Source organism: Canis aureus, chromosome 29 (assembly GCF_053574225.1).
Source record: "Canis aureus isolate CA01 chromosome 29, VMU_Caureus_v.1.0, whole genome shotgun sequence".
In the NCBI taxonomy this organism is placed as follows: Eukaryota; Metazoa; Chordata; class Mammalia; order Carnivora; family Canidae; genus Canis; species Canis aureus.
The window spans coordinates 30,922,027-30,945,307 of NC_135639.1; the positions used below are offsets into that span (position 1 = coordinate 30,922,027).

Sequence of the window (23,281 nt, forward strand, 5' to 3'; positions counted from 1 at the left end):
GTGTGTGTGGGGGGTGCATCTCATCCAATATCTCTATTGTGGGAATTGATTACAGTGATGCTCAGTAGCTGCATAACAAACAACCCTGTTGGAGGAAATGTTACCCAGGCTGGTTTTATGGTGCAGCCATCCAGGGCTGCATAATGTCTCTTCTAATGAAACCTAATGAGGTTTCTGCAACATTAACTCCTCAGGGCTGGAGGGAAGGGGGGTGGGCAGCCACAGGAGGGTGCATAGCTTCGGGGAAGTATGGTGGGCAGAGGAGGGAGGACATCTCTCCAGATGACAGCATCTGGCATGTACTCTTCAGACCAGCCCATTTCTCCTGCAAAGCTCAAACTCCACCATCAATGATGTCAACCTTTAAAACTACCTACAGGAGTTTGGATATCAGGGGTTCCTTGGGAAGAACCTGGGTAGTCAACACTTGTTAAAATATCAAGATCTCGGGATCCCTGGGTGGCGCAGCGGTTTGGTGCCTGCCTTTGGCCCAGGGCGCGATCCTGGAGACCCGGGATCGAGTCCCACGTCGGGCTCCCGGTGCATGGAGCCTGCTTCTCCCTCTGCCTGTGTCTCTGCCTCTCTCTCTCTCACTCACTGTGTGCCTATCATAAATAAATAAAAAATAAATAAATAAAATAAAATAAAATAAAATAAAATAAAATAAAATATCAAGATCTCACAGAGCATGTGTGAGCTTTTAATTCTGTGAATCTTGGGCAGCCCTGGTGGCGCAGCGGTTTAGCGCCACCTGCAGCCCAGGGCGTATTCCTGAAGACCTGGGATCGAGTCCCACCTCAGGCTCTTTGCATGGAGCCTGCTTCTCCCTCTGCCTGTGTCTCTGCCTCTCTCTCTCTCTCTCTCTCTCTCTCTCTCGAGTAAATAAATAAAATCGTTTTAAAAAATTCTATGAATCTTAAAACCAGCCTAGGAGGGGAATGGGGTGGCATAGTCGGTTGAGCATCCGACTCTTGGTTTCAGCTCAGGTTGTGATCTCAAGGGTCTTGGGATCCAGCCTGCATTGGGCTACACTAGGCATGGATCCTACTTAAATTCTTTCCCTTTTCCTTTCCTTCCTTCTCTGCCCCTCTCCTGAGGGAGCCCGTGCCTGTGCTCTGTCTCTCAAATAAATAAATAAATAATTTTTAAAAACTAGCTTAGGAGAGGGAGAGGAGGGGAAGGAGAGGGGACACATGGAATTGCCCAACAATAATTACCAGGGGTAGTCTGAAGCCTTAGTAACAGTACCATTGATTGTCACCTACTGTGCAACAGACATTCCTCCAGATACTTCCACATACTTTTGTTTATTTACCCTTTGAACACGCTTATGTTACAGATGAGGAAACTGAGGCACAACGAGGCCTGCTTTTGAACCCAGGTCACCTGGCTCTCCTCTCAGAGTGACTACTGGCTGGTCAGCTCCTCACCATCACTGAGGCCCCCTTTGGGGATACTGGTTTACCTGTTGGTCCTGCCATTTGCTGGCTTGCTGCTGATGGCTGGGAGAGCAGAGGAAGGGGGCTCATGAGGGCACGCAAGGATTAGCAAGGGGAACTGGCCACTTAAAGGACAGGCAGGACACAAGAAGCAGGCAAAGGCAGCTCCCTCAGTTTTTCCTTTGTTTCGATAATAGCAGGGGGACTTGGCTGAGGCCAGAGAAAACTGATTCTCTCTTCACCTCACCAATGTGCCCTTTGGCATTACTCCCTGATCACTTCTGCACTGTTCTCTTTCCTCCTCTTCACACTTGACTTGTGGAGACAATGAAACAAATTCATTCACACCAAGATGAGCCCTGATAAACACAGTTTGCATCCCCTGGGAGTATGTGAGATTTATAAGCAGACAAGATCCCTACATTGAGGTCAGAGCCTGAGACAACATGGTTCAATTCTCCAAAAGGCCCACCTTGAAGGTCACCTGGAGACAGATGCACACATATGTAGTCCCCCCACAAGGTAAATCTGGGGCATCTGAATGCCATCACCTGGGCTTGGGAGAGCAAGCAGAGAGGGATGATTGCAGAGTTGATTTCCCTCCTGAGGGGGAGGGGTAGAATTTGAGGGCAGCCTTGAAGGACAGGCAGAGTCAAGGGACGGGTGAGCACCTCAGGAGGGTGTGCATCCTCTGTCCCACCCAGGAGGCACTGCCACCCTCTTCCCTGACGGTGCATCCCGCAGTGCGGTGCAGAGTAGCCCTGGGGGCTCTGTCTCCCAGGAGCAGTGACTCTTGACCCCCTGGCACTGTTATGTGCTGACTACCACGGCACCGAAGCCCTCAGGCAGTGTCCCTCTGTCCTCAAACCCCATCTAGAAAACAATAAGGCAGTGGGGTGAATGTGGCCATTTCTCTCTCCATCCCACGTGTGCCTCCTCTTTTCCCCATGCAGGTGGGTAGTGGCATGCTGCAGGTGACAGGTCAGAGGCTGCTGCTCCTCCCTCTCTCCACTCACTGTGGACAGGCAGTGACCATGTCACCCACACCCCCAAAGAATAGGAGCAGGTGCCTCTGACTCTTGCTTTGAAATGTTGGCTGGGAGCAGGAACTACAACCCATTTACTTCAGCCCTAGCTGGCGACTGGAGAATATTTTATTTTATTTTATTTTATTTTATTTTATTTTATTTTTTAATTTAATTTAATTTTAGTTTATTTTGTAGATTTTACTGATTCATTTGACAGAGTGCGCCCACAAGCAAGGGGAGGGGCAGGCAGAGAGAGAGGGAAAAGCGGACTTCCTGCAAAGAGCCCGATTTGGGGCTCAAGCCCAGGACCCTTGGATCCTGACCTGAGCTGAAGACAAATGCTTAATTGCTTAACTGACTGAGCCACCCAGGGGCTCCTGGAGAACATTTTAAACTTCCTTCTGTCTGATGAAGGGCTTCTCAAACTATAATATGCTTATGAATCGCCTGGGTGTCTTGCTGAAATGCAGATTTTGATTCAGCAGGTGGGGCCCTAACAAACTCCCAGGTGGCTCTGCTACTATTGCGACCTAGGTGCCAGAGGGATGTGGGCACTGAGTCCCTGTCTGGGGTGGGGTGGGGGGCAGGGTACTCACAGCAGCTGCAGTGTGAGCCATCCCATCTCTCATGCTGGGCCGCCACACACTGTGTGTAATCCAACCCTCCTGATGACCTCCAGACCTTGCAGGGAGGGCAGTGTTGTTGGAAGGTGAGCCTGAGGGGCTGAGAACCAACTGCAGGTCGCAGCCCAGGTCACCAGGTGGGCTAGTGGCAGAGCTGGCCTCGAGTTTCAGCCTCTTGATTCCCACTCCTGGATGTTCTAACCCTGACCCCCTCCAGCCCCACCCCTCCCTCCAGGGCCTCCTAAAGACAATGATAAATGCAGGCAGTGGCAGCTGTCTGTGCTGGCCTGCAGATAGGCCCGCAGAGAGCACTGCCCGCAGTCTCAGGGAAAGCCACAAGCCCACGATTATTCCCACTTCCCAGACAAGGAGCCTCCAGGTGTCAGGAAACTTGTGCAGTGGGTACATGACCACCTTTGTCTGCTCTGGGGCCCAAGTCCTCATCTTACAGTCTCACAACCAGGAAGACACTGGTGAAGTGACCTGTAACAGGCGCCCTGGTTCCCTCCCCACTAGGCCCCTTACTGGGTGGGTTTCTGGTAACCAGTCAGGCTACAGGGGCAAGGGGACAGGCCAGGCTGCCCAGAGCTTCCTTGTGGCTTGAGAGGCAGACTGAGCAAGCCCCGAGCTCTGCAATGGGGTTGACAAGCTGGCAGCAGGAACCCAGGGCCGAGTCTGGCCTTGGCTGGTACCCAGCAGCCATGGCTGGGCCCCCTGCTGATCCCCTCAGAGGCCAGTCTGCCAGCAGGGCCCAATCTGGTTAGAGCGTGAAGGGGGATTAACAGCAAGAACATGGGGTCCCGACCTCGACTTCCCAGGCCATGCTTCCCCAGCCCTGGCAAAAGCTAGAGGGATTGGCAGAGTGTGCAGGCGGAGGGGGCCCCTGGGATAAAGCCCAAGTCAGGGTGTAGGCCTGGCTGCCCCTTCTCTTCATAGAGAAGGGGTCTGGCTGGGGTCTCTAGGGGTGTTCCCAGAGCTAGGGGGTGCTGCAGTTTTCAGCAGCTTGCCTCTCAGGGCCCTTGATCTTGGGTGGTGGGGTCCAGACCATGAGGATCTTGGCCTCCAGACTCTTAACTGGAGCCCCCTCCTGCCCCATGGACTCCTAAGGGCTCCAGCTCCCTCTCTTCTCTGTGGGGTCCCAGGAGAGTCATTCTCCTCCAATGCTGTCCAAACCTCCCTGCTCATGTGCTGGCACCGCCTCAGAACTACCAGGGGGGTTCAGTTACTAAGGTTCCATAAGTATGTGTGATGGGAAGGGTAGGTTGATTATAAAACAAGAGCAACAAGTGCTTCTCCAGCTCCTCCCTTCCCTTTCAGAGCCCCTACTAGGTCTGCTGCCACTACTATTAGGCAGAGGAGATATAAGGATACCTGGTACATGAGGAAGGAGGGTTGGTCTCTCACAAAGATGATGCAGAACCAGCCTGTCCAGCTCCAAGCCCCTGGCTTCCCCTCTCAGCCTCACCACTTTACTGGGTGAAGAATAGAGGAAGAGTATTCTAGGCAGAGGGAATGGCAAGAGCAAAGGTCCTGTGGCAGGAGGGATTTGAGGAACTGAAGGAATGACAGCACAAGTGGAGTAATAGTGGAGTAATCTGTCACATCAGATCCTGCAAAGTAGGTGCCACTTCTCACCTCACCCCGTTTGCAGATGAGAAAACTCAAGCAAGAGAGTTTAAGTAACTCAGCCAAGACCACATGATTTAAGTAGGTAAGTCAGGGCTTGTTGAACCCATCTTTATTGTGACATTCTGCTGTGGGCTTTCTCCTCCACACCTTGGCCTCTCAATGTGTGCTCCCTGGGCCAGCAGCATCCACATCGTCTGGGAGCTTGTCAAAGTCTAAGACCTCATCCTCACCCTTCGAATCTGTCCCCGGGCTTGTATTTATCTCCCAAGTCTGTCTCTTGTCTGGCTGCTGCATCCTTGCTCTGGGAATCTGTTTGTCACTGTCCTGCCTGGGACTTCCTTCTGCACCCCTATTTGCGCCCTCTGCTGGCCCCTGGCCCGGGGCAGGCCACCAGCTGCTCCCAGTGTGGGTTTGTCTTTCCAGCTCCAGCATCCTCCCTGTCCCAGGGTTATTTCATTCTGCCCTGATGTCAGGCCACACTCACTTCAGGGCCTGTGACAAGGTCACCACGGGACGAGGATAGAACAAAAATGTAAGAGGTAGGTGGTACCTTTTGGGATCCCATGCCAACCTGGTGAAAGTGGAGAGGAGAATCATTACATCAAAGAGGTTTGAGAAAGACAAGACAATTGTTGACCGGATAGGAGGTCAGCTGGGAAAAAAAAAAATAGCTTTGGGTTTGTGAGGTGGCAGAGAGGGCCTCGGAACCCAGGGCAGGCTTCTGGTGCCCCCTAGTGAGCATACTGGAGACAACAGTCTGGCCCTCAGGAAAGGGACTGGCCCGCTGTGTTTGAGGAGGGCCAGAAGCCGCTTTCTGAAATATTGCCACAGAGGGGCTAGGACAGAAGCTCTCAAACACCAAGAACTTATCTTCTCCAAAGTCGTGTGGTTGGTATTTTTATCTCCATTTTACAAGCAGGGACACTGAAGCGCTCAGATGCATACCTTCCAGGGCCCTGGCTGGTAAGTGGTGGCAGCAGGCTTTGAACCCAGATCCTTCTCCTCACGTCGTTCAAAGCTCTTCCCAGCACCTCTTAGGCTGCCAGCGTACTGCCTTATCCTCAGGCTTTCGAGGCTCACCCATTTTCCTCTGGTCTAGGGGCCAGCTTCTTCCAGGGTCTTAAGTTCCATTTTCTTTCCTCATTTTAACCATGTGAGCGACTGGCTCCTGTGGGTGGCTCCACACTCACCCCTGGACCCCCACCTCCTGGATGGGCTCCTGATGTCACATCTCCTGCCTGCCCTGGGGGCAGCATCTTTCCTCTGTAGGCTTTGGTTCCCCTCCCTGACGGCCCTACCAGGATGGGCTCAAACACCTCTCTGGTCTAACCTATCACCTTCCCTGGCCTCCAAAGACTTTTTCCTGCAGGCACATTCCTGGCACTTTCTGTTCCAGGCAAATCTAACTGTTCCTGGGTCCTGCCTTTGCACAGACTATTTCTGTCCCTTTCTTCCCCACTTAGCTCCTGGTGTGAGTCCTTATAGAATTGCATTTCCTGGGACACCTGGGTAGCTCAGTGGTTGAGCATCTGCCCTTGGCTCAGGGCGTGATCCCGGGGTCCCCGCAGGGAGCCTGCTTCTCCCTCTGCCTGTGTCTCTGCTTCTCTCTCTCTCTCTGTCTCTCATGAATAAATAAATACAATCTTAAAAAAATTTTTTTAAAGAATTGCATTTCCTGAATTGTACTTTGCTGCAATGCTATTATAAGAAGATACTTGAAACCCATTTATTGGGACACTTGGGTGTCTCAGCAGTTGAGCGTCTGCCTTTGGTTCAAGGCGTGATCCCCAGATCCGGTTCAAGTCCTGCATCGGGCTCCCTGCGAGGAGACTGCTTCCTTCTCCCTCTGCCTATGTCTCTGCCTCTCTGTGTGTGTCTCTCATGAATAAATAAATCTTATGAAAAAAAAAAAAGAAACTCATTTATTATAGGAGTCTAGTATTATTGATTAGGCCACACTATCATTTTTTATAAAGATCCCTGGAGAATTCTTGTGTCATCTTAGTAACCCAAACAGCTATACTCCTGAGAAACTGGTCCTTTTAAATATATACATATGTTGGGGACACCGTTAAGGGACCAGTTTCCCCCTTTCCCATCGGCTCTCAGGAAGCCTAGAGCCCGTGCTCTGCCTGGGACCTGGCAGGCCTGCGGGTGACATTGTGCTGCATTCTTGGTATCTACCATTGATTTTTCTTTTCTTTGCCCCACTTTTCACTCTTGCTCTCTCGCTGTTTTGTAAATCCCTATAAGCCACCTTAAAGCCTTTGTGGAACAAGGTTGGCTTGAATCAATAAACTGATCGATACAAATAAAAAACCTTCCTTGCAGGGTTGTGGTGGGGATTAAACAGAATAATAGATGTGAGTTGCCGGCCCAGAGTTCCCTCCCAGGCTTGGCTGAAGGGAGAACTGCCAGCTGGGGCTGAGACAACTGTCCTGCTGGAGGTCCCCACCTCCTGTGCGCCCTCCGTCTTCCTGACTCTGTGGAAGTCTCCAGGCTGCTGCCCCACCCTGCCCTTGTCCTGCCCTCGCCATCCATGCTTTGTTCTCCTCAGATCCCCGTGGGGAGAAGGCAAATGGCTGTGTCTGTCCTCTCTCAGAAAGTGTGCTGTCAGCAATGGGCTCCCTGTCCGTCACCACCCCCTGGGAGCTCAGATGCCCTAGGAACCAAGCTTGCTGTGTGTTGGAGTAATGTGGCTTGCTGTGTCTTGCTCTGTCTTGGAGTCAGCATGTGGTGGGACTGTACTGGGCGGGAAGACAGTAGGAGATCATCTGGTTCAGACCGTGCATTTGACGAATGAGGAAACTGAGGCCCTAAGTGTGAAGCGGTGGGGCCGCATCGTGAACCTATTTCATTCTCGTCAAGTCTGAGCATGACCGTGCCTTCCTCAGTGGCTCTCAGGGGCCCTCATGCCCTCAGAGGCAGACCACGTTCTCTAGCATGGCTTCCAAGCCTCTCTCTGAGACCATTCCCCCAAAGCAGCTCTGTTTTAGTTAGTCATTGACTGTTGTGTAGCCAATTACCTTGAAATGCAGTGGCTGAAAAGGACAGCAAACATTTATTGTCTCACGGTTCCTTAGGTGGCAGGGTGGTTCTGGTGTGGGGTCTTGAACAAGATTACAGTCAAGACATTGACTGGGGCTGTGTCTTAGGCTGTTACAATAGCAGAAATACCATAAGTTGGGTAGTTTATAAACAAAAACTACTTGTTTCTCACAGTTCTGGAGGTTGGGAAATCCAGGATCATGGTGCCAGCAGACTGGTCTTTGGTGAGGTCCCACATCCTGGCTCATGGCTGTGTCCTCCCACGGTGGCGGGGATGAAGGAGCTCTCACAGACCTTTTCTGTGAGGCCATTCATCCCATCCAGGAGGGCCCTACTGTCCTAAGCTAAGAGCTCCCCAAGGCCCTCACTTCCTAACATTGTCACACCAGCCATCAGGATCTCAGTATCTGAATTTGGGGGGCACATCCACATGCAGACCATAGCTGGCTGCGGAGTCTGGAAGCTTGGCTGGGGCTGGAGAATGTGTTTTCTTTATCTATTCATAGAGACAGAGAGAGAGAGAGAGAGAGAGAGAGAGAGAGAGAGAGAGAGAGAGGCAGAGACACAGGCAGAGGGAGAAGCAGGCTCCATGCAGGGAGCCCGACATGGGACTTGATCCAGGGTCCCCAGGATCACACCCCGGGCTGCAGGCGGCGCTAAACCACTGTGCCACCGGGGCTGCCTGAGAATGTGTTTTCTTGATGACTGACTGACGTTGCTGGAAGCCGGTGCTGGCCGTTGGCAGGAAGCTGCAGTTTCTCTCCTTGTGGGTCCCTTCAGAGAGCTGTCAGAGTGTCCTTGACATGGTGGCTGGCTTCTCCCAGCGATGGTGCTGAGAGAACTGAGGTCACTGTGAGCCCCTGTTGCCGGCAGTCTCTGGTTTACTTGTGGGGCCTGCACAGCCCTGGCTCCAAATTCAGTAGTTGGCCTGTCAGACCACCCTGCTGAATGCCTGAGTCTACTTGAGAAGAGGGAGGGATCAAGATCACAGACCAAGGGGACAATAGGGCCGTACAGGGTGTACCGTCACAGTAGCAATTGCCCACGTGACAGAAACTGGGCAGGTGACATAGCCACCAAGGTGCTCTCTCCAGGCAAGGAGGAGGTGACGACAGGATTAGTTAGGCAGATAGGTAAAGGGTGAAGTGGTCTCCTGTCCTCTTAAGATGGAGGGGCTGGTGGGAATTGTGGAGAAAGGGGAAAGCAGCTTGGCAGGTGGCATGGAGCAGGTGGGGGTGCTGGTGGTGGCTCAGCAGGTAGCATAGAGTAGGTAGGGGTGCTGGGGGTGGCTTGGCAGGTAGCAGGGAGTGGGTGGGAGTGCTGGGGGTGGCTTGGCAGGTAGCAGGGAGTGGGTGGGGGTGTTGGGGGCAGTTCTGGGAACAGCCTGTCAGTGGGATGTAGAGAATGTCTCCGGGAATAGGGACGGACCAAACGGGTGCCTGAGATACACACAGATAACTGAGATCAAAGACCCCAGGGAAGAGTGTGATGACTGGCATGTGGGGTGGGGGAAGGAGAGGAAGGTGGACACAAGTGTCTCCCAAAACCCACTGCCACCTGTTGGGAGGTAGAAGGGGCAAAGCAATGGTTGCATTAAGGGACAGAAGCAGCTGGTTGTAGTGAAACAGGGCACAAGCTGTCATGGAAAATAGTAGAGGTTTGGAGGAGAGAATGTCTAGGTCACAGACTTGAGATGCCTTCCTTCAAGGAGAGAGAGAGAGAGAAAAAGCATGGAACAGGGTGTTGATGATGATGTAGCCGTCAGACCACAGGTGCCTGGAGCCAGTTAGGGGGCTGGGGGCCAGGAGAGGCTGGGGTTTGGGGGAAGGAGCTCATGCTCTATGCAGAGGGACAGGGTGGAGGGGAACTGGAGGACAGTCTTTGCCAGGCTTGTATCTGCACTTTGTACATGAGGATGCTGTGGCTCAGGCGGGAAAGGGGCTGACCCACAGATGCACAGCCAGGAGGTGGGGGAGCCAGGATCAGAACAGTATTTCAGAGCCCGGGGCCTTTGCATGCTGCTACACTGCTTCTGTTTCTCTGTCTCAGCAGGAAAACCTGGATAGAGGGGTAGTGGCCCTCATAGCCCAGGGACTGTGTGCTGGGAAGACCTGTGGGCCATGCTTGTGGGGCTGCCAATGAACCCTGAGGCCTATGGAGTGAATGGCTGAACTGGAGGACATGGTCAATGCCCTGTGGGCCTAACCCAGAGGGGCTGGGGGGCTGTGGGACTGCCCAGCATGGGATCCTACGTCAGGATAGTCAGCCCCTGGCTGTCCAGCTTAAGGACGCTGAGGGCACATCTGATGTAGGGCTCTCTTGTAAACTGCCTGGGTCCCCATCCTGGTTTAACCTTAGGCAGATTGCTTCACTTCTTGGAGCTCAGTTCCCTTCTCTGCAGAACAAGGGAGGACATCCATTCCCCCACTTCTAGTTCCTGGTCCTAGGGCAGCTGTTCTGAGGGGTGGCTCTGGGACTTTGACTGCCTGGGCTCAGATTCTGGAGCTACCACTCACCAGCTTTCCCTTGAATTTCTCTGAGCCTCCCTTTGATCCTTTGGAAAAGAGGGATGCTAATAGTATTAGCCCCATGGTTAGTGCAAGGGTCCAGTGAGTTCATGTATGTGACAAGCTAGGCAGTGCTGGCCTGGGGGACATGCTTGGAACACAGTGGCAGTTGATGCCACCACTGTGGCAAGGAAAAGCTGCCCCAGGGGACCCCTGGATAGCTGAGTGGTTGAGCATCTGCCTTTGGCTCAGGTTGTGATCCTAGGGTCCTGGGATCGAGTCTTGCATTGAGGGGAGCCTGCTTCTCCCTCTGCCTGTGTCTCTGCCTCTCTCTGTGTGTCTCTCATGAGTAAATAAATAAAATATTTAAAAAATGACTTCAAGTCTCTGGAAATTGTCCTCAGGTCAACACTTAATGAAGAAAAAAAATAAATTTATTCCAGAAAACCTACTAAATCTCAGTAGGGGAGGATCCCTGGGTGGCTCGGCGGTTTAATACCTGCCTTCGGCCCAGGGTGTGATTCTGCGGTCCCAGGATCGAGTCCCACATTGGGCTCCCTGCATGGAGCCTGCTTCTCCCTCTGCCTATGTCTCTGCCTCTCTCTCTCTCTCTCTCTCTCTCTCTCTCTGTATGTGTGTCTCTCATGAATAAATAAATCTTTTAAAAAAAAAATAACAAACCTGCCCCAGAAAGGGGGCATTTATAAAAATCTGTAGTAAGGATGTGGAGAGAGGAAGGGAGAGGCTGGTGTGCAGGTGCCAGAGTCTCTATCTGCCAGCAGAGCCAGAGGATGTGTCCAGAAGTTGGTCTGGGGCTTGTGGAGGCCAGGAATTCGCAGTGTCCCTGCAACTCCTCCTCCCTCACATCAGGACATTACCAATGACGAGACAGGGAGGTCCTTGGTGAGAGTGAATCACGGGTGTACTCGCCATGGGTCCCAGAGTGGCTGTGGGCTCATCAAGAAGCGCCTCCTTTGCTTGTTCCTTTGCAGCCCCGGATGATGCCTCGGGGGCTGAGCTGACCTCTGTAGGTCTATGGGCAGGGTGGCGGTCTCGCAGGGTTGTTCACGGCTGCCCCAGGCTTGTCCCTCCAGCTGCAACCTCCTCTGCGCAGAGAGGCCAGATGTTTAGGGACAGATCTCCTTCCAGGGCAGGGTACCTCCCTCCAGCCCCACCATTCATTCCTTCATTTATTCATTCAACAGATGCTTACCAGGCAGGCCTGTGTGTGCCAGGCACTACCCAAGGAGCTAGAGCATTGTCTGGCCATCCTGCCCTCCCTGACTCATCAGGGCACTCCGGAGAAATCTCTTCTGATCAGTGTTTTTCTCCCTCTGGCTTTATCCTCTCAGGGACCTGAGTGAGAACACAATCCAGGCCATCCCCAGAAAAGCTTTTCGTGGAGCTACAGACCTCAAAAATTTGTAAGTACAGGTCTGGGGGGAAGGAAGAGGTTAGAAGGGTGCAGGGGCTGGAGGGCCACCCTTGCAGTGTCCTTGTGCATCTCCCGAGCCCTGTGGTCCAGGGAGCCAAACAGCTGGTATGGGCTCTGAGATGGCTGGTGCCAGCATGGTCTTCTAGAACGGTCTGGGATCAAAGGAGACAGCCTCTGGGGACTGGGCAGTAGGGAGTGTCATGAACTGGCTGCTTATGGTCCCAGGTACCTAGGTCCCAGGACCCAGGCTCATGGTCCATCTAATGGCACAGTGTCCATGCTCTTGCCCTTGAGTAGATCGGGAGAGCTGGGTTTGAATCTTCTTTTGCAGGTACATACTGTAGAAGTGGCCGCAAATTGGTTAACTTCACCGAGTTTCAAAATATTGTTCTGTAAAATCGGACCATCATATTTATCTCATAGGCTTGTTCTGAAGTTTGCATGAGACATGGAAATAAATACACTTTATCAAGTGTTATTTAAATGTAATGGTTTATCCCTACTATTCAAATTTATTCTGGTCTGGGCTTATCACCTCCCTGAGTTCTGACTGTGGCAGGGATGGCAAGTGAATGCCCGGCATGCTTGTCACTCCCTGACCCCATGTCTGTAGTAGACAACTGAGCACTGCCTTCCTTCCCAAGGGACCCAAATCATAGCTTCAGTTTATTGCCAAAGCAGCATTCCAGGTGGCCACAGCTAGTCAGTCTCGCTTGGCGCTCGGGGTGAAATCTGTGTGCCAGCTCTGGCAGCTGCTGCCTTCGGGAGAGGCTGTCTCCTTTTCCAGCTGCCACCACCCTCCTGGTGGTCTCCAAAGTGAGGCCGAGGGCACAGGTGCCTGCTCCCCCAAAGGATATGCCAAGTTAGATGGAGAACTATAATATAACTTTTATTTATATTTGTTGTTTTAACTAAATAAGAAGGAACATAAGCTTTTATTAGTATTTACTATTTGGATTAACACATATATACTGAACAAATGATTGGGGCCAGGCCTCTTTGCTTTAAACTAATGGAGTGCTTGATCACAGCGTTTGGACACCCCTGCTCTAGGCAACATGCCTTCCTGTACAGCTTTCTTTTGTTTCACAGACAGCTGGACAAGAACCAGATTAGCTGCATCGAGGAAGGAGCCTTCCGGGCTCTGCGGGGGCTGGAGGTGCTGTAAGTAGAACATGGGGAGAGGCAGCAGAAGCTGGAGAGCCGAGTAACTTGGGAGCTAGGCCCAGGAAGCTGGAATGGGGCTGGGAGCAGCACGGGAGGCAGGAGACTTGGGAGGTGATGGTGGGCCCAGGGCAGAGGCCATGCTCTCTGCTTTCCTGGACTTGCCACTCAGGATGGGGGGACACAGGCTCATGGGGTTGTACCCACAGCACATGACCCAGGCTTACCCTGCTCACGATGAAGCCCAGGCCAGGGTCTGAGTCTTCCAGGACTTTCTGACCCATGAGGCAGGAATGCCTCCCTGTCTCCCTCTGTGAAAGCCCACACTTAACTCCCAAACCAGCTCAAGCCCGCAGGCAGCCTTTCCCTCTTCTTGCTCTACTGCCCTATCCCGACTTGGATCTGTGGCAGCTGCATGATAACCACTGTCCCAGCCCAGGGGTTTCTCTGGGGGTGGCTCTGTGCCTCAGGCTCTTCAGCGGGTGTGCTCTCCAGAATCCAGCCCAGTCCTGGCTCCCTTGGAAGGTGGATCAGGGTGCGAGAGTCTGAGTGCTTCTCAGAGAGAAGCCCCGTCCCTCCTTCCAATGTCAGTTCCTACTGCACAGACGCTGAATGACTCTGGTTTCCCCCGAGCAGGACCCTGAACAACAACAACATCACCACCATCCCTGTGTCCAGCTTCAACCACATGCCCAAGCTGCGGACCTTGTGAGTCAGCCCAGGGGCAACCAGGAGCACAGTGGCCAAGTGTAGGGCGGTGCCAGGGGTGGTGGGAGGAGGCTGAAGGCTTCCATAGGCAGGAGAAAGAGCTCCTTCTTTGCATTCTCAGTGCTCATGGGGGGGGGGGGTGTCAGGACTCTAAGGGGGAGGGAAATGACCTAAAATGGAAGGATGTTGAGTGTCATTCGTATTTGATTTTTCCTTGGAAAACAATTTGTTTTCTTTTGTGTGTGTATAAAAATGTGATTTCGGGCAGTGGGTCTGTGTGAGCTCAGTGGGATGAATCATTTGCTGGTCATGCTCCAGCCAGCAGCTGCCCCGAATGAGCTGGGAGGGAAGTGTCTTGCTGCTGCAGGTGATTCCCAAGTTGGCCTGAGCTCTGACTGCTGGGGTGGAGAGTAGCACTGGAGGCTTGACCCACTCCCTGGTAGGGGGTTCCCACTGTTGGGCTGGGCCTGGGGGCCCAGGTAGGTGGGTTGTGAGCTGTTCTATCCCCCCGCCCCCCACAGCCGCCTGCACTCCAACCATCTGTTCTGCGACTGCCACCTGGCCTGGCTCTCACAGTGGCTGAGGCAGCGACCAACCATCGGGCTCTTCACCCAGTGCTCAGGCCCCGCCAGCCTGCGTGGCCTCAACGTGGCTGAGGTCCAGAAGAGTGAGTTCAGCTGCTCAGGTGGGTGCAGGTCCTGCTGGGGCTCTCGACTGCCTATCACCTGCCTTCTGCCACACCCCACCCCCAGCCCCACTCCCCACATCTGGTTCCCTCCCATTACCTCCTGTGACCATGTGCTAACATCTGGCCAACCCATGACCTCCTCTCTTCACCCATCACTTTCTGCTCATCACCTACCATCCTTATCCACCACCCTCTGGACCACCCACATCTCCAGTTCTCATCCATCACCTCCTGCCTTACTCATCACCTCCTGTCCCTTCCCATCTCCTTCACCCACTCCATCCATTATTTCCTGTTCTCACCCATCGCAAAAAAAAAAAAAAAAAATGTTCAAGAATATTCAAGACAGCTTTTTTCCATAATAGCCCAGATTGGAGACAACCCAAATGTCCACCAGCAAGAGGATGGATAAACTAATTATGATATACCCATATAATAGAATACTGCTCAGCAGTGACAAAGAACAGGCTACTGATACGCACAACAACATGGGCGAAGCTCAAGATTTTGTATTGAGTGAAAGAAGCCAGATGTAAGAGGACCTGCTGTCTGATTTCATTTATGTGAAATCCACAAATAAGCAGAACAGATCTTTGGTGACAGGTCTCAGAATAGTGTTTGCCTTGGAGAATGGGCACAACGGAGGCTTCTTGACTGATAGAAAGATTCTCTGTCTGGGGAAGGTTCTGTGGTGTACCCATAGTAGCAAGTCAGCCAGCTACACGCTTAAGATGGTGCACTCGATATGTTATATTTCAATCTAAAAAATTTATATCAGCCATTAGGCTTAATCCGGGTTTTACCACCTATTAGCTGTGTGATTTTACACAAACTAATTAATATCAAGGACTCAGTGTTCTCACCTGTAAAATGGCCCCAAGAATATCACACCCATAATGGGCTGAGCAGCAGGATTAAATGAGATAACACATGTATCACATTTCCCACAGCATGTGGCACAGAGTGAGTGCTTGATAAACATAGTCCTTGTCATTCTCTGGTGACCATTAGGAGACTCAGGCTCAAAAGTGTTGAATGACATTGACTAGACCTGGAGCTTCAGAATTCAGGCTAGGATTCCCTAGTGTGTGAATCACGCTGTTCTGCAGCATGGCTAGGTTCAGATTCAGGTTCAGCAAACATCTAGCGGGCACGTGCTATGTGCTAGGTACCCACAGTTGCACGGTAGTCCCTGGTAATCTCCTCAGGTTCATCCACATTCAGAGAGACACTAGATGCCCTGTCCCCACCTGTGATGCTATATCTGGGGTAGGAGGTGCTGATATGGGACACCCCAGGTCACAGCCCACTGTTTACTCAGGCCAAGGGGAGGCGGGGCGAGTGCCTTCCTGCACCCTTTCCTCTGGCTCCTGCCCGGCCATGTGCTCCTGCAGCAACGGCATTGTGGACTGTCGCGGCAAAGGCCTCACCGCCATCCCCGCCAACCTGCCTGAGACCATGACGGAGATGTGAGTACAGCTGGGTGCTGGGACACAGGCCCTCAGCCTGGGCCAGACTCTGGTGGTCCAGTGAGGAGCTGGGCAGGCTCTACTGAGGCACCCCCCCCACCAGACCCTTCCGAGGCCGCTCAGTACAAATGGAGGAGAGACAGCTGGCCTCGACTAGTTGGAGCCCTCTACCCAAAGCTGGGTAGCTCTAGAGAGTTGGGGAAGGGGTGTCTCGTGATCTGTTTTTCCAGCCCAGCTGGTTGAGTCTGTTGAAATCGGTTTCTTAGTATCAGCTTGATTTGTGGGCCTCTTTCAGCCACAAAAATCTGGGGTAATGGGCTCAAATACAGCAGCTCCTTTCCTCTGCCTGTGCCAGCCTGTCTGCTCCAGAAGGAGGATGGGAGCAGGGGCAAAGGGCCTGGTCTGGGCATGTGAGCCCAGTATGCAATGGGCAGGACTGGGGTAACTGGACCCCGGGCTTCCTCTGTGTTCTCTCTCTGCAGACGCCTGGAGCTCAATGGGATCAAGTCCATCCCCCCAGGAGCCTTCTCTCCCTACAGAAAGCTGCGGAGGATGTGAGTGTCTCCCGTGCTTCCTGGGAGTCAGCATGGGGCAGGGGGAAGGGCCTGGAGTGGGCATGCCACAGCCACGGGGCAGGTCTTGACTCTGCCTGCCAGGTTGATGGTGGCAGCGTGACCTCCTCATAGTGTTATCGTGAGGCCTCAATGGGTGTTGAGCCCAAGTCTGGCACATAACCAGAGCTGACCTCATCCTCCCATTTCAGCCAGGGCACTCCTAGGAGCAATTGTGGATGTGAGGGGGAGGGTGTAGGGAACCTCTGGGATGTGGATCCTCAAGAACGGACCAAGGCTGGACTGCCCAGCCCGGGCATGGCCCTCAGAAATAGTGGCCAGGGGCTTTTCAGGTGGATGGGGGAAATGGCCCCTCATTTTTCTAATGTCAGAGAAATGCTTGCCCTTCCAAGGCATCTGGGAGGAGGGTCCAAGCAGGGCTCCGTGGCGGCTGGGGGATTCAGCAGTCTTCCCTCCTGCTCACCTTGTAGAGACCTGAGCAACAACCAGATTGCAGAAATCGCGCCCGATGCCTTCCAGGGCCTCCGCTCCCTGAACTCGCTGTGAGTAGCAGTGCTGAGTCTGCCAGGGTCCAGGGAGCCCCCCGCCCCTGTGCCAGGGCCCCTCAGCAGGGGGATGCTGTGCCCAGCTCCCCCTTCCTTGCTGGTGGATGCTCTGCAACTGGGAATGGGTGGAGGGAATTCAGGGCTGAGTGCCTGGAAAAGGCAGGCAGAGCTGTTGCCCTTGGCAACTCTGATGCTCTTTCTGCCACCAAGGGGGTTTTCGCAACATTCTTTGCGGCTGTCCCCTGACTTGGCCCCGCCTCCATGCTGGCCCCGCCTCCCCACTGGAGCCCAGCATTCTATGCTCCTGAACCTTCCCCAGCTCAATCATAAGCACAGCCACTCCCAGCTCCAGTCGTGACATCTGCTACACCTTGTGCCTTTCACCCAGGTGTGCTCCCAAGTTGTGGTGGGGTGGGAAGAAAGTGTTTTCCTCTGCCTTTCCCCATTTCCCTTCCCTGGAGAGTTTATTGGTGGGGGTGGGGTGGGGTGTGTGCATCAATCTACAAAATGCCATGCAGCATCAAAAGTTCATCTTGGAAATGTTACCTCATCTCTCTTTTTCCCAGAGCCCTTGCTTGCAACCCTCGCCAAGGGCTCTGTGAGGTCCCAAGCGTTTTGTCTATACAGAGTACACTCAGGGCACCCTGTGGTTGGGCAAGCCCCTCTTGGCAGGGGCCATTTGTTACTCTGAGGAGTGAGTGTTTCTGCTTATCCTTGGCAGTACTGGACGCATGCCTTGCATAGACTAGGGGCCTGGGAAGTGAAATAGGATGGAACTCCGCTGGGGAGTTCCAACGGAGGAGGATGTAGGATGTAGGAGTAACCTCCTCCAATGTAGGAGGCTGCCAGTTCAGTGCCTCTGTGTGCACCCTCTTCTCTTGGAGTGGAGTCTGATGTACTGAGAGGGGCCAATCCTGAATGGCATCCCTTAGGTTGTGCAGTGTATAACCTACACAGCTGTACCGGGCAGCCTGGTGGGGAGTCTCTACCATCAGATTCTGGAGGTGGCCTGGCAAAATGCAGGGCTCTTCATCTAAGAAGTGAATGAAACTCTTTCTAAATTGGAACATGACAATAACCCATTCATGTGGGTTCCTGTTACTCATGGATATGTGGCCAAGCCGTCTCCCACCATATTCCCATTTGTTTTTGTTTTGTTTTGTTTTTAGATTTTTATTTATTTATTCATGAGAGACACACAGAAGTGGGGGGGAGAGAGAGAGAGAGAGAGAATGAGGCAGAGACACAGGCAGAAGGAGCAGCAGGCTCCATGCGGGGAGTCTGATGTGGGACTGGATCCCGGGTCTCCAGGACCAGGCCCTGGGCTGAAGGTGATGCTAAACCGCCATATTCCCATTTGTGCTGATGTCATGCTAATAGCCTTCATGGACAGTGTCCACCTTGGCAGACTCTGACCTAGTCTCCCTGCTTCAGCCCCTGCCCCCTCTACTCTGCCCTCCTCACCTAATTTGCAGATTTCCAAATGCAAATCTGATCCTGTCTCTGAGGCTTCCTTGTGCTCTCTGGGTAAAATCCAAGCTATTATTCCTTTTGTCTCCTCTACTTAAGCCACACTGAGTTCACCACGGGCCAACCTGGATCCACTGCAAGGCCTTTGCTTCTGCTGTGCCTTCCTCCAGAAAGGATCTTGATTGTTTTTACACAGGCTGAATGGTTTCCAAGGTGGCTTTTGGGGGCTGCTTGCAATATTGTCCCCAAGCCCCATTGTTACGTCCCCTCTCCAGATCCCATTCCTGCCTGCATGGCTTTTTGGAACCTTTGCTTTTTTCCTGATCATACATGGAATTCTTGGTCAACGCAGAGAACTAAGGTGAAGAAACCCACTGGCCTAGGCCTACCGCCTGGGCCTCCACACAGCTAAACGTTGATCTGTTTCTTTCTGGTGTTATCTGTTGCTTGATGTCAGAGCTCATTCCATGCATGCTGTCTGTTATTCGTGGTTTTTTTTCCTGTAATTCTCTGAAAATATGTTAATTATCTCGCCCATGAGATTTTCTCCTCTTTGAACAGCCTCCTTTTACATCCAGGGCCAGGTTAATTTCCCATGAGGTTCCCCAAAGGGCTCCTCTGCTTCTGTGGGTTCCGTGCATGAGGCAGAGAGTGGGTATTGGGGGGCTGCTCCTCCAGTAGTGGGGTTCACGGCTGCCTCTCGCCCATAGAGTACCTCAACACACTTTACTGCCACCTGCTGGCCACTTGTTGCAACAAACCTACATCACTGTGCTGTGCCTGTGAATGGTTTAGGGGTGGTGCCACTGTGTGGCTGCTACTTACAAAGTAATGTCCCACCCGCTTGGCTGTCTTCTTACTCTCTCTTTCTGCTGCCTTTTGTCTCCAGGGTCCTGTATGGGAACAAGATCACAGACCTCCCCCGGGGTGTGTTTGGAGGCTTGTACACCCTACAGCTCCTGTAAGGACCCATCTGCAGGTGTCCTTGGGTGGCGTCCAGGGAGGGGGCTTATATTCCTCTGGCCTCTCAGACAAGCCTTGCTAGCCTCCTTCGGGTACAGGACGCAAGGACCTAGGATGATGGCAGAGCTGGGGATGCCATGAGGGACTCTGGGGCTCTGTTGAGGCCAGGGAGGGAGGGGGGTCAGATTCAGAGCTGATCACAGGATGCCTGAGCTGAGAGGCCTGTGCTCCCAAGGAGGTCAGCATGGCAAGGGACAGAGTTGTCTCCTATAGGGGGACACCCAGACCCAGCTCAGCCTCCTTGAAGCATGAGCTTTCAGGTAGGGGTTCTCTCCCAGGATCCAAGAGCACAGAGCCCAAATGCTCCGTCTTAGATGCCTGGAAACCCAGCTTCTCCTGGAAAGGAGAAGAGATTCCAGAATGCCTTTGGGAGGTGGCCTGACCACTGTGCTCTCTGCTTCCCAAGAGCCCTGTGAGCCCCTGTAGCAGTTCCTTGAAAGGGAAAGGTGCAGGTGGAGCAAGATGGCCCCCTGCACAGAGAGGGCAGTCGGAGTTCTTGCTTCCTGTATGGAGTGGACATCCAAAGGGCTGGACTCCCTTCCCCTGCTTCTGTGTGCTTCTCCCCAAGACAATACCTGCTTGGTGCCAGGGAGGTGCCCAGGGCGTGTTGATGTGGCCGATTCTATGCCTCTCCCCTCACCACCCGGCTCTGGTCTGCCCACAGGCTCTTGAACGCCAACAAGATCAACTGTGTCCGGCCCGATGCCTTCCAGGATCTGCAGAACCTCTCACTTCTCTCCCTGTATGACAACAAGATCCAGAGCCTTGCCAAGGGCACCTTCACCTCCCTGAGGGCTATCCAAACCCTGTGAGTGCCCTCTTGCCCTCCTGTCCTCAGTCCCAGCAGGAGGACCTAGGGAGAAGTGACAGCCCCCGGGGACAGGCAGCTGTTTTGTCCTGTGCCTTTGGCCCACCAGGAGTGGCCTCATATAGAGGAAAGAGCACAGACTTTGGGTTGGAAAGTCCTGGGTTCAAATCCCAACTATACCTCTTATTGGCTGTGTGATCCTGGTCAAGTTAATTAGCTTCTCTGGGCCTCAGTTCACTCATTTGTAAAATGAGGATATGGTTTTCTTCATACGGTTGTTATGAGATAAAAGGGGATGTTTGTACAGAGCTAAGTTCATTGTAAATGCTCCTTGCATGCTTAATGGGCATTTATATTTATTTGGGGGGCATTTATTATTAATTTTTTCATGGCCATTGTTTATCTGCTGGACAGTGCTCTCCTTCAGATAATATCTGCATGGTGGGGGGCCGCATAGGTGTGAAACAGGTCTAACAAAAGGCAAAAAGGCACAACTCCTGCTCAACAAGGACAGTAGCCACGGAGACAAAGTGGTTAAAGCCCATGAGCCCACCTACAGCCCTCTCCTGCTAATTAATTTACTTACAGCCAGGGAGAGGAAGCTGGAGCGCTACTGGGAAATCTTGCCAAGTATGTGAAATCAGAAGTTATAGGGAGACACGGGCAAGGTGGATTATCTTACACAGCCAGCGGGAAGTCCGAGAGAAAGGCATGAAGGAGATTCCCAGGTCCCACACACAGGAAAGCCTTGGGGATAGGAGTCAGGACTGAGGGTCTCATATGAGGAGCTTGTCTCCCTCCCAGGGCGAAGGAGAGTGAACACATCCAGTGGATTGCCCTTCCTGGGGGTGGCTCCTGTCTTTGTGTCCATTTACCTGGCTGGATTTCAGAGAGTGCTTCTGCCCACTAGACAGAGACCTAAGGTCTTGGTCACTGCTGGCAGGGCACAAGTGGAGGACAAACTTGGAGCAGAATGTCCAAACAGGAAGTCTTCCCACAGGCAAGGCAGGAATGGTGGGGCACTGAGAACCAAGCAGCCACTGCTGTTCACCGAGCCCTGACCCAGTGCCAGGCCCTGGCTCATTCTGTATGTTATCTTACTGAACACTTTAAGTGGCCGGGGGTAGTACAGTCTGTCATCCCAACTGCACTGATGAGAACACTGAGGCGGGAGGTCATGGTCATACAACATCTAGTAGAGCAGGGATTTGGTCTCAGGCATCTCTTCACTGTCACCAAGAAGTTAGTTAGCTTTCTCCTCAGTTGTGCTTTTTCCGTAAGAATAGACCTCATTACTTAAGGCGGGAAAGCAGAACTGGACTTTCTTTCTTTTTTTTTTTTTTTTTAGGTCTTTTTTTTTTTTTAATTTATTTTTTATTGGTGTTCAATTTACTAACATACAGAATAACCCCCAGTGCCCGTCACCCATTCACTCCCACCCCCCGCCCTCCTCCCCTTCTACCACCCCTAAGAACTGGACTTTCATAAACAACTATATATTAACAACCAGAGTACAGCTTGGAACAAGAGTAAAAGAAGCACAGATCCAGGAATAATCAGATATTCTCAGTATAGGTTTGGATAGTTAAACCACTTGACGGAGTCGTGGATCAGGCCTGAGCAGATTGAAACTCACCGCATCCTGCTTGATTTGTCCATAGCTCCAAGATCTGCAGCCAAGTGCCTGGGCTAGGATACTGATTTTGCGGCAATTTTTCTCGCTCCAAGAGATTTTTAAAAGTTCTCTCTCTCTCTCTCTCTCTCTTTTTTTTTTTTAAGATTTTATTTATTTATTCATGAGAGACACAGAAAGAGAGAGAGGCAGAGACACAGGCAGGGGGAGAAGCAGGCTCCATGCAGGGAGCCTGACGTGGGACTCGATTCTGGAACTCCAGGATCATGAGCTGAGCTGAAGGCAGACACTTAAGCGCTGAGCCTTCCAGGTGCCCTTAAAAGTTTTTTAAAAGTAGCTTTAAAACAACAACAACAACAAAAGCAGCTTTAACAGTGGCTCAATGGGTGGCTCAGCTATTTAAGCATGTGCCTTTGGCTTACGTCATAATCCTGGAGTCCTGGGATCAAGCCCCATGTCAGGCTCCCTGCTCAGCAGAAAGCCTGCTTCTCCCTCTGATGCTCCCCCTGCTTGCTCCCCCTGCTCCTTGCGTCAAGTAAATAAATAAAATCTTAAAATAAACCCAGCTTTAATGAGGTATAACTTATATACTATAAAATCTACCTCTTCTAGGTGTACGACTCAATGATTTTCAGTATATTACAGTTGTTCAACTATCACCACAATCAAGTTTTAGAACTTTTCCATCACCTTCCCCAAATCCCTTGTGTCCATTTTACAGTCAGTCCCTATTTCTGGCTGACCCTCAGGTAACCATTAATCTAATTTCTGTCTTTATAGTTTGCTTTTACTGGACATTTCATAAAAATGGAATAATCATGGGGTGCCTTGTGGTTCAGTCGGTTAGGTATCTGACTCTTGGTTTTAGCTCAAGTCGTGATCTCTGGGTTGTGAGGTGGAGCCCTGTGTCAGGCTCTGCACTGGGTGTGAAGGCTGCTTGAGACTCTATCCTTCTGCCCTTCCCCTCCCCAACCTCACCCCTGCTCACTTGTGTGCCTCTATTATTTTTTTTTTAAGATTTTATTTATTTATTCATGAGAGACACACAGAGAGAGGCAGAGACATAGGCAGTGGGAGAAGCAGGCTCCCTGCTGGGGGAGCCTGATGCGGGACTGGATCCCAGGACCCCAGGATCATGATCTGAGCCGAAGGCAGATGCTCAACCACTAAGCCACCCAGGTGCCCCTGCACCCCCTCTTTAAAAAAATGGAATAATCATGGTATATCATCTTTTGTGACTGATTTCTTTCATGTTTTTGAGGTCCATTCACATTGTAGTATGTGACAGTACTTGGTTCCTTTTTATCACCAAGTAATTTCCCACTGAATGGATGGACCACATTGTGTTTATCCTTCCTGGTTGATGGACATTGGATTTCCACTTTGGGATCATTATGAATAACGCCACTGTGAATATTTGCTTTATGTGGACAAATGTTTTCATTTCTCTCGGGCGTTCTGGTCACATAGGAAATTTATGTTAACTTTTTAA

The 23,281-nt window shown here is 52.0% G+C and overlaps 1 protein-coding gene across 2 annotated transcripts in view; it reads left to right on the forward strand.

Annotated features, from left to right (window-relative positions):
- SLIT1 (slit guidance ligand 1) overlaps window positions 1–23,281 on the forward strand; it is a 171,361-nt gene that overhangs the window by 102,070 nt on the left and 46,010 nt on the right. For both annotated transcript variants that reach the window (XM_077878162.1, XM_077878161.1), the window contains exons 5-13: window positions 11,627–11,698; window positions 12,802–12,873; window positions 13,510–13,581; window positions 14,103–14,266; window positions 15,591–15,738; window positions 16,221–16,292; window positions 16,781–16,852; window positions 19,215–19,286; window positions 20,013–20,156. In XM_077878162.1, coding sequence (XP_077734288.1) covers window positions 11,627–11,698; window positions 12,802–12,873; window positions 13,510–13,581; window positions 14,103–14,266; window positions 15,591–15,738; window positions 16,221–16,292; window positions 16,781–16,852; window positions 19,215–19,286; window positions 20,013–20,156 — 888 coding nt within the window. The remainder of the gene's footprint in view (window positions 1–11,626; window positions 11,699–12,801; window positions 12,874–13,509; window positions 13,582–14,102; window positions 14,267–15,590; window positions 15,739–16,220; window positions 16,293–16,780; window positions 16,853–19,214; window positions 19,287–20,012; window positions 20,157–23,281) is intronic.